Raw genomic sequence first — 11,053 nt, 5'->3', positions numbered from 1 at the left:
AAATATTTGGTTTATTAACGAGACGTAGTGGGACGGACTATCGATTAAATCCTGACCATCGACTATATTTCAGACTATATTTGGTCTGGGACCAAGACTAAACCCAAATTTCATCGCGCGGAACCTGAAGGCGTGTTTTTAATCTCCGCGCCATTTTTTTGTTTTTCAATTTTGTATGGGGCGGACGTTTACACCTCCGCCCCATAAGATGACTTTGATTCTTTAGTGGGACGGGCGGAGATTTAATCGTCCGCCCCAATTTTTTTTTTTTTTTTTTATAAAACAACGGGCGGATGCACAGTGTTACGCTCGATCAAATTTAGTCTTCCACCCGTAGCGTCACACACCAGACTAAACTCAAATTTAGTCGTTTTTTTTGGTCTTTGATCTTTGGTTATACTCGCACCACTGCAGTTGCTCTTAAGATGCTCAAAGCCTCAATGTTATTTTATAAGTCCAGAGATTGATTGGACTTGCAAAGAGATTGACTGGCTTTGTCGCAGAATTTAGTTTTTTCAGATCCAATAATGTTTCAAAGAGACTTCTCGAAGAAGAAACTTATTCTATGTATCGAACAATGCCTAAAAGAAAACTTACAGTAGTACAACATTTCCAATAACTTGGTTCCCCTCAACTCTAAACAACAATAACAGGGAGTGATATATATGTGGATTAAATAGGCGAATTACTAGATCAATCTGACGAGGTGACCGAAAGCGCGACCCTGAGGTCATTAGATGTTCCACAAATGTACATACGATGTGTCTCTATTTCTTTGCTTGAGTTAATAGGGTTGTTAGTACTGTAATGGTTACCACTTGCGCCGTCTCGTCTAGAAAATATAATCTCCCTTACAACTGGTTCATGGCCATTGAAAAGATTCCCCATACTAAGAACCTTCCTCCATGATTGGTTGGCTGTTGGTGGTGGGAACATGTTCATGATAGCTTCCCTCTCATTCCCCGCTACCCGCTGCTTCATATCAAATTCCTGTGAACAAAGCAAAATAAATGCTGCTATCAGTATGGATATCTTTGCTAGACAATGAAACAACCCATCAAACAAGGTGCCCCTTAAAAATGGCTTCCAACAAAAGTGGCCAGTCCCGTTAGGGGAACCCTAAGTTTTGTGTGCGAAAAAGATGATGTCAAAATGAATGAGTACAATCATTTATTTCGACAAGTTAAACAGAAGTGATCCAGAACCTAATAGTTCACCACACAGCAGTATCAAATTTTGTAATGTTTTCTTTTACTTGTTGATTACAGCCTACAGTACAGGCATTAACAGGAGAGGTTATCAATGATTTTACCTTGTGATTGTCACCACCAACTGAACTCGTCCCCATTTTGGGAAGATAAAAGTTGAAGTAGTCAGTAAAGATTGCCTTTGAGAGGCGAGGTGCATGAGACAGCTTACGATGTAAGGAAGCTGCCAGGAGTAGCAGCTTCTCCACATTTTCAAAGACAACACACAGCCGCCTCAGGTCAGCAATTGTTTCTTCCTTATTAGGGAGGTAATTTCCTGCAATACAAATAATTAGATGCTACAAAACCGTTAAAAGCTAGCAAAAATAACAAACTGCATGGAGAGAGAAGATGCACCTCGCAATGGTTTCAAGGATGACGTAATTGTCAGATAAAGTTGACCTATTTTTGCCGCCATTTGTTTTAGATCTCCAAAAGATGTCTGGTTCAAAGTATCAGCTGACGCTCTGAAGGCTGTACAAACCATTTGTTCAAGCAGCTGATCCGGTCGCAATGTTTCCAAGTAATGAAGGATCTAAAGGAGCAAGTACCATTTGTAATCAGAAATAAGTTTCTTATGTAAACCAAAAGGTATCACTTTGTGCATTACTCAGGCCTACCTTTTCTCCTTCCCGATTGGGATCAAGAAGAGACTTCTGCTCAGAAGCTGGCAATACAGGTGCATCATTCCAAAGTTGCCACCACGAATTTCCCTTTTCAGACATGCGGTTAGAGAGCCTTCCCTTAGGAGGCCATTCATCATTTCCTAATCCATCCAACTGATTCAATCCGGATCCAACCCTCTTATCTGTTTCACTCGACTCCCAGTCACCTGGGGAGTGCCATCGAATAAAATCTTCAAAAACAGCATCCGGGTTTGCGGCTTTGAAAGCTGACATGTCTAGTTGAAAAAGAAAAAGAAAATAAGTAAACATCTGTATCATAGAAGGCAATACATGAGTCGGTCGAAACAGTTAGACGACAATAATGTTTGTCTCACCAAATAGAGATCGTAAACATAAATAACATATCATCAAGCTAACAGAAGGAATAATCATCAGGATCCTCACAAGTAACACTAAGGAATCAGAAACAAATCAAGGAAGAAAGAGTTTCATAATTCTATATATGATAAACTTTCAAAACATGGACCCAAGCTACTCAATTTACAATGAGGACTTAAGCAATAAACACTTATTTAGGAACAAAAACTAGAGAAGCATAATATATCTTTCAGCTAATAAACATATATTTCACTTTTATTGGCTGCTGGCAAGGATATTCTTACAAAAAGTTGCTTCCAAATAAGAAAAGAAAATGAACACTACAAAGGAAGAATGACTCTGAAGCTTTATTACCTGAGGATAATATATCCCTCTCCAATTGCGCAGAGAAGTTCTGCAACACCAATACTTATGAGAAACGAAGAGCTTTAAAGTATAAAACAAATTTCACAATTATTTCAGAGGAAAACCGAAGTTCAAAGACAAATGCAAAAACTGCACTCAATATATGATAAATAAATGCTTCCAAGGAAACGCAGGCTTTGGATGTACGGAACCATAAACAGCAACAACAAATACAGAAAAAAGTAATAAAAGATTGGTAGAGAGAATCTTTATAATCTGAAATTCTAAGTAAGGGAGTATGACACAGTCCTACTGAAATAAGATCATGCACAAAAAACAAAGACATTGACAATATTTAAATTTGTGAAGTAGGAGACATAGTTCAATTTCTGGTCCTTGTTTAAAACTACATTTGTGTGTGTTGGGAGTTATACCATCACCAGAAGTGGCAACATTCTAAAATTGGTTTTTAGATTTCATCATCATCATATAAAACGGGGTAAAGAAGAAAAAAAAAATGTCTACTGCTCTTTAACCATGAAAATCAAAACACAAGTTAACTTTGATAAGAGGTAAACTGTTTGTTTGTTTTTGATTTAATGTTTGGGTTTGGTTAGTAGGAATGCAGCAACATTAGAATGTTGGTCAGGTAGAAAGAGATCAACAAGTTCTAATGACAACTCGTGAGAGATCATAATCAGGTATATTATCAATTGATTCTAAGTTTTGTTTCAAATGATGTTGGATTATGGATTCTTCTTCTACTTCACTGATGCAGAAAAAGTTAAAGAAGATTAATCGATATGTATCATAAGCTATTTCAAATCTTAAAAACTGAATCTTGATCCAATTAACGAGTTACCTAGGGTAAAGAATTAAAGTAGTAGGAAGCTTATGTAGGGTAATGCTATAAGAAAATATCACACATGAGACAGCTCTACTCAGGGAGTCGGCTTCCGGAGAAACATGAGCGTTCGAAAGCAAGTTGATGATTAAAAGTGGAAAATGATAACTTCGTGGATACTTAGTGCTACTAACGGCTAGACTACTAATAGTACTTCACACAATCCAGATAAAGTACATTTGCTATGCTTTGAAGATACTATGCATCCACATGGTTTTGAAGAAGTTAATGTCTATTACAAAAACTCATGCCAAACAATATTGAACTCCTGAAGATCATTGCAGAAGCCACTCGGTCAAGTAGTCAACTGAATCGGATATCAGTCAGAACTAGATAGTCAATATGAACAAAGCGGTGCTTACAATGGCATTTCCAAGAGCTTCAACTGCACGGAGCCGTTCCTCATGCATATCTTCTGTCATAAGTGGTGGATCCTATAGTTAAAGAGAAAAGATAAGTAAATACCACAAAGTACAAACCATCCAGTTGAACAGAAATTCATTGACATTAACAACAAAGTATAGTACAAGACTAGTAGTCACTGACATACCTGGGTATACGGAGCATGCATCCTTTGGTATGAATTTATAAGCATCATAGACCCCGCAACACCTGCTGAACCTCTCCGTATTTGATCAGGTGAATCAGGGCCTTTTGGTCCTGATTGACTACAGTAAAAACAGGGGGGTTACAGACTAAATCAGATGTCCTGACTTAAATAGGCAGAGAATTTCACTAAATGAAGAAAGAAGAACAAGCATGACTTTACAATTAGATATCAAGCAAACAACAGAAATACGAGACATTTCTTATGTCTCTACATATTCTTCAAGGGAAGACGGTATTTGACTTGCTTATGCATGGGAACTTTTTAAGGTTTAGACTGCACTAAATTTTTGAATCTTAAACAAGGAACACTTAAAGGGCCATAAGTACCATGCCAACAAACTAACAGTGAGAAAGTTTACACGCAAAGATATGAATTGTCCGTTTACACCTAAGGCAGTTTTCATGTTTAAATGCTCCTACAATCTTGATGTGAGAATATCATGAGATCCTCACTTGCTTAGCACCTGTCACGTTTCGCATCAGACGTCCCAGACGACATTCCGAAGTGAGTTGCGCTCCCTCCAAGTTGACTGTCTTCCTGTGTTTTTAAGTCAAAGTGTTAAGTCACGAATTCTTCACTCCCAACACATACAGTACATAATCTTGACCTTATAGGTTGGATGCTTGAACTTTAAGAAACTACTACTATTGAATAGTTCTCACCTCATTACCGCCAAAATCATCTTCTCCCTCCACACTGTCTTGAAAAATAGGTTCTGAGTCTTCCAACTGACGTTGCTTCTCAATACATACTGCAAGCTGAAAATACAGAGTAAACAACATTGATAGCTCCATCTTATAAATGAGCTGAGATTTGCAAGAAACTTCAGTCCAAAATACATCATAATGGCTCATGACTAACATATCTAACGATTACATACCATTGTGGACGACGCTGCATAGACTTCGAAAAACCAAAACTATATTCCTACTGATCAAGTTGGGAGCGGGAATTGATCAGACAGCAGCGGGAATTGAACGCCTAACCTATAACTTGGGAGTTCAACCCTTGGCCAACTGGGCTAATCCCAGTTGGTTTACTGATCAAGTTTCCAAGTAAAAGAATAAGCAATTATGACTGATTGAAACCATTATACGCAGTGGAATCCAGAGCATATAATGGATCGAGCTAAGTTCATTCAAATCTTATACGATAACTGACCAGATGCATAAAATTACCGCGTAGAAGAATGCTTCTAAGCCTCTTTGTAGCGATTGTCTTAAAAGCCAGAGGGATTATTAGCTAAGATCTTCACCAGGTCGTGCAACAATCTAGAGTGATTGGTTGAAGATTGAAAAGAGATCAACGACTTAGCCTCGGGGTTGTTAAAGTAGTAGAGGTTTGAGTTTTTTCAGATTTATGGAGATAATTTTTAACAACAATTTTTTCATGAAAACTGAACCATAGCCACTCGCAAAAGGAAAAACAAGCAAACCATGTCCCAGGCGATGCTGTAGAGTAGAAGGGGTTTATCTGTAAGAAGTTTAAAAATGAACAACTAAAACTCTTGTAATTGAGGTTCAGTAAGTACCATTTGTAATTTTTGGTGGATTAGGCATGTAGACAAGTCAATGCTGCCGTACTTAAGCATTTTGGGTAATGGCTGCAACTCTTCCCAGCACCAACGAACTTCTCGAACAAACTCTATCCAGAGCATGGCCACAGCTAGTTACCGCATAAAAGATACACAACGTGTCATTAGCGGGTGGTACTGATAAAAGAAATATGTTGTATCCCAGATCAACAAATAAGAGGTTTTCTGTCTTACATACCACGAATGTTGCAGGTCCCAAACCAAAGTGAATGCAAACAAAACTGAGAAAAAAGAGATTCTAAAGGTGCGCCTTTAATGGTACGAGAATTTTTGTGTTCGCTCTTGCTGTACTCAGACATTTGCGCTCCTGTTGGTGGTACAAGAGTACTTAATCAACTTCAGCAGAGCAAAAAAAAAATAGAAAAGATGAAGAGTCGTCCTACTTTTAATTCTTACTAAAACCAGTCATAAAAGAGACCCAGCCTTTATGAAGATAGACATGCAGAAAGCTAGAGTAGTATATCACCAAGAAAGTATTAAGTAGCAAATCAAGTAGGATACAGTTACATGTGTAGGGAAGGCTAACCTGGAAAAAGCAATTGATATGAAATATTAATCAAATACCTTGGTGAAAGAGATCTTTAAGCACCCGATCTAAGACTGTAGGGGGTGGTACAGCATCTGAGGCATCAGAAGCATGCTTTTCAACTGCCACAAAAAAGGACAAACAATAAGAAAAAATTGTAAAAGGAAATTTTGTATCCAAAAACAGTTCATAAGACAAAAATAATTGTTTCTCAACCTGAAATGAATTCCTCCATAAATTGGGCTTCAAAGGAGATATGCAATGCATTTACCAACAGACGCAGCTGCGAAGCAAATCCAACAGTATTGCCTCCGTCCCTAAGGGAAAAATACACATACAAAGGTGAGTAGTTAAATGGAGATGCCTCACATACTTTCAACTGTAAAAGAATTTTCATGACACATCAAATATGATAAAACATCTCAGCTTATGTACTTAAGTGAGAAAGTTTTCTGAGAAATTTGACCTCACCGATGCCACCCCAACTATAGCATAGTACATATAAAAGATGTAAAATCCTTTGCTTAGTCATATACATGGAATAACCGAGTAAAACAAAATGAATGTCAAAGCTGACAAAACACATGGCTATGCGCAAGTGCAGTCCTATGGAATAAACTATTTAGATTATCAAAAAACAACTCTTACAAATTTGGGGACAGAAAGGGACAAAGGAGCCAGGTCTCAGCCTCAAATGACGAAGTATTTTCTATTTCAGCCATATCAGAGGAGCTTTGGATCATCTTGTTTGACCAAGCGCTACTTAACTCAAACCCTGAAATATATGAAAAGAAGACCAACAAGCTTCACACAATGGCATCAATTTCAATTTAAGAGAGTAAATGAAAAAATATTTATTCTTGGAAGTACCAAGAAAATGCCAACATGTTTTGACATCCAGAAGGAGGGCACATATCACAAATTAATCCATATTGCTGAGTTATAGCAATAGGAGCAAAATGTGTCACTCGATGAAAAACTCAGCTCTAGACATGATATAATCAGCTATGGACTTTTCTCTTTGCTTAGTCTGGACAGCTAGGAACCGAGAGCCATCTACTACAGATGATACAGAAACATCAAGATTTCCATAGTTGGGACATGTTAGAGACCAAAACTAACCCTTAGATAGCCTAACACAGATCATACAGCAACATTGTCAGATTCTAACCTTTTATAGGATCCTCTGCAGAATACCATTCTGTCCAAGGACAATCATCGTCCCATTGTATTTTGCTTCGGATGTTACTTACGTGATTTTCTTCAGACTCTGTCATCTCAGCATCAATTCCTTGCATGCCAATGTCATCATCATCAGGAGGTGTTCTGTAGGTTAGCTTCATCGTAAAGTAGACATTGAGAGAACTTGTGGAGAGGTCCATTGAGGAGAAAGCCTTCAATATCAAAACAGAAATGCAAATGAGGAAAGAGAAAAAACAAATCTTTTAATAAATGTTTAGCTGTGTTACAACGATACGCCTAAAAATTAAATTCAGCCGTATCGATACGTATTTACACGGATACGCGTACTAATATTCCAATACTTCAAGATACAACTCAGTTAGAAAACTTTGACTAAATATTAGATCTCAATACCTTAATATTAGAAAATTTAGATATTTTACTAGATTCTATGATAAATTTTAACTATAAATATTAGTTCCAAATCTGTCCACTGATCTTGCTCTAGACTTTCTTCCTTCTTATCCAGACTTTAGTGCGTGAATAGGGTACAGAATTTAGATCTATCAGTAGCAAGAGAAGCAGGAGTATATGAGAATAAATCCAGGTAGCAGACTGTTAATGCAAATGCTAAAGGTACACCATAAGAAGAAGTTTTTACTCTTTCAAGTCTTACAGCCCTAAAACATTTTATATCCTTTTACTTTTGCTGTTGCTTCTGAGTTTTGAGTGTGGGGTAACCAAAAAGTTCACTACGAAGCAAAAGTATCACCAACCAGAAGGATATCGGGATCATGATTTAAAGGTCTTCCCTGAAAACCAATGGTATCCGGTCTGACGGATGAAATGAAGCACCGGTAAAGAAATGTGAAACACTTGGAGAAAAATAAATATACCGTTTTCGAAGAAACTTACGAACTTGGAGATAAATAACTCGTACAGTCCCTCCAAATGCATTAGTTTAACTGGAACCTGGCTACCAATATGATCTGCTTCAAACCTTCTGGTAAGTACTGTTCCCATATTCTGGATACCAATGAAGGCTTTCCGGGAGGGATCATGCACTGGAACGAATGCAGGCCACGTGCTGAAACAGAAAGGTACAAAACAGAACAAAAAAGGTGCATCAAAAAATAGAAGTCTAATAAGTATATATAACAGTACAACTAAAAAGTAAAAACAACAACCGAAATTAACAAGAAGAGGCCTTAAAGCGGTTATCCGTATTTTTGACCCATTTAAATTCCCACCCACCAATATAAGATTTTGTAAGCAGTTCCTACAACCTTACGTTTAAGGAACCAAAAAAATCAAAACCAAATATACGTTCATAACCAAGATAGAATCCTTCAAAAACTAACCTTGGTTCAAATTCAAAAAGAATGCAAATACAACTACTTTTTATATTTTCTACAGACACTAACCAACCTAAATATCAGCAGAATGACCCATTCGTGTAATCAAGAACTACGCAACCTGTCCCAATACAACCCATTTGAGTACCCAAAAATATTAATCCAGAAACGTAGGAATTTTACTGAATGTGCTAAGATATGTTACATTTTGTTTTGCTTCTGTTTTTTCTAAACAAGGGGAGAGACCTAAATCTGAGGACATCGCATTACCTCATTTTGGGCCTGGGTACGGATGTCATGTGTCTAAGATGAAGAATAATAGGTCCATTTTCTCAATAAACAAACAAACACATGATATCGTCAATACCGAAACAAGAAAATAAAGCATAGATACTTGTCAACAGTAAAGAGGAAAAAGAGAGAATATTGGTGTGGAGAATATGCCGGAATCCCACAACAGTCTAATGACTCTAATCTCAGATGCAACTATAAAACACTGGTTAGTTTCTTCTAATTAGCACATCTGAATTCTCAATCAAAACCTTACCTGCCACAATAGCTAATACTTTATACTTGCAGATCAGAATGCTCAAATAAAACCTTACCTTCCACAGTTTGACAAAGCGATGGCAGTTGCACTTAAGAGCTTGGTTGACTCAGGTGCATCTAGGACCACCCCACTAGCACTTAGTGGTGCAATCACCTGTTGATGCATGGATAAACATAGTAAGCGTTCACGCAGCAAGAAACCATTAGCTTATACTTTAAATTAAACTCGATCAGACTTTTAGGTGCCACGTCCTTTCACTTTCCAAAATAGAGATTTAGCCATCAATGCTCAAACATAATTCGTGCACCACATACCAGAAAGTCCTTCACTCCGAAAGATAGCTGCATATCATGTAAGTCACCATTCCACTGCGAAGGCTTGCCTAAAGAAAAACAGGTAAACAAGGGTGATAAATGGAAAAGTTCCTCCCACGACCTGACGTGGATTAGAAATGCTAATGAACAAGAGAGTACCATCACGGCTGATCTCGAAGTAGTAGTCCAAGCAATACATTTTTACACCATATTTCAGTTCAGATTTTACTTTATACAAATTCTTTTGAGGACCCAAGCACAAAGCTCCTTTTTCCTAAAAACCAAAAACTGGCTATTTTAGAAAGAGTCAACCACATCAAAAGCGAAAGAACATCCAGAGAACATCAGAGGAGGAAGACATAAGGAAGGTTTTATTATGGTAAACCAACCAGTAAATTCTTTGGACCATCGGCCAACCATAGCCTACAAACAGCCTCTATTTCAGAAATGAATCTGAAAAGGATAAAACAACGCAAGGGTTATTACCAAAATTTCAAAATCACATTCTTCTCGTACAAGTACTACCAGTTAAGTAAGAATACCTTTCCCATGAAGAAGCAAGAGTGAAATCATCAAAACCTTCTGGCTGAAACATTTTAAGATAACTCTTAATCAGAATTCCCACATTATCATACTTCCTCTCAAGGGAACAATTCTACGAGTATAAAGAAAGTAGTAAAAGTTGTAATTTCCCCATGAGAACTTCACTAATAAATCCTCCATAGCAAAATTCCAGGTCAACTTTAAATTTGTTGATACGGTAATCAAACTATCAATTGGCATACTCTCATCACTCATCTTAGTTAGTGTATGAATTAATTGTTAGATATTACCTCTCGGCACAACATTACTGGAAAACGATTAAAATCTAGAGTTGCTACTAAACTACACTTAACTTAAAAGGAAGATCTCTACCCACTTTTGCAAATATGGAATTGAACTACCGGTCGAATGTGTCTTCACTTACTCACACAAAGTCTCTAATCCTAAACATCATTTAACCATTGAAACAAAATCAAACGAATTACTACGCTATAAAAGCAAGAGAAAATGTTCTCAAAATCTAAACAAAAAACTTTGTCTAATTATTTAAGACCCTGAAGAATGAATTCCCAATCGAAATGGATCATTACACAGAACCAGATTTGGAAATGGACAAAAAGATCTGATCAATGAAAAAACATGGGATTTTAACAGAGCAAAACAAAAACATTATAAACAATAGATAGATGATGAAAAGTAAGTAAAGCGAATTATAAATCTGGGAAAAGAGTGATCGAAATGGAAATACCTCCACTTCCTCTTCATCTTCTTCTTCTAGGGTTTCGTTTCCCATATTACTGGAGGAAGCCATGAATGATTAGATGGGAATTGGATGAATTTCTGAATTTCAGGTTTTGTTTTATTTTCTCCCAATCTGCT

The 11,053-nt window shown here is 37.1% G+C and overlaps 1 protein-coding gene across 1 annotated transcript; it reads right to left on the bottom strand.

The window, feature by feature from the left end:
* Nucleotides 1-248: 248 nt before the first annotated feature.
* LOC113310181 (rab3 GTPase-activating protein catalytic subunit-like) lies at nucleotides 249-11,053 on the bottom strand. Its single transcript, XM_026558763.1, has 22 exons — nucleotides 10,923-11,053; nucleotides 10,174-10,217; nucleotides 10,021-10,084; nucleotides 9,791-9,905; nucleotides 9,632-9,699; nucleotides 9,373-9,470; nucleotides 8,328-8,499; nucleotides 7,402-7,624; nucleotides 6,879-7,005; nucleotides 6,447-6,547; nucleotides 6,269-6,352; nucleotides 5,883-6,011; nucleotides 5,642-5,775; nucleotides 4,773-4,868; nucleotides 4,574-4,647; nucleotides 4,051-4,168; nucleotides 3,863-3,934; nucleotides 2,606-2,645; nucleotides 1,868-2,148; nucleotides 1,605-1,782; nucleotides 1,313-1,524; nucleotides 249-990 (listed from the first exon to the last, which is right to left on the bottom strand). The coding sequence occupies exons 1-22, from the start codon at nucleotides 10,983-10,985 to the stop codon at nucleotides 694-696; spliced, it is 2,790 nt and encodes a 929-aa protein (XP_026414548.1). The 5' UTR covers nucleotides 10,986-11,053; the 3' UTR covers nucleotides 249-693.

The sequence above is a fragment of the Papaver somniferum genome, chromosome 9 (genome assembly GCF_003573695.1).
Source record: "Papaver somniferum cultivar HN1 chromosome 9, ASM357369v1, whole genome shotgun sequence".
Classification (NCBI taxonomy): domain Eukaryota; kingdom Viridiplantae; phylum Streptophyta; class Magnoliopsida; order Ranunculales; family Papaveraceae; genus Papaver; species Papaver somniferum.
The sequence above is the reverse complement of the archived record's forward strand: the minus strand, read 5'-3'. Positions and strand labels throughout refer to the sequence as shown.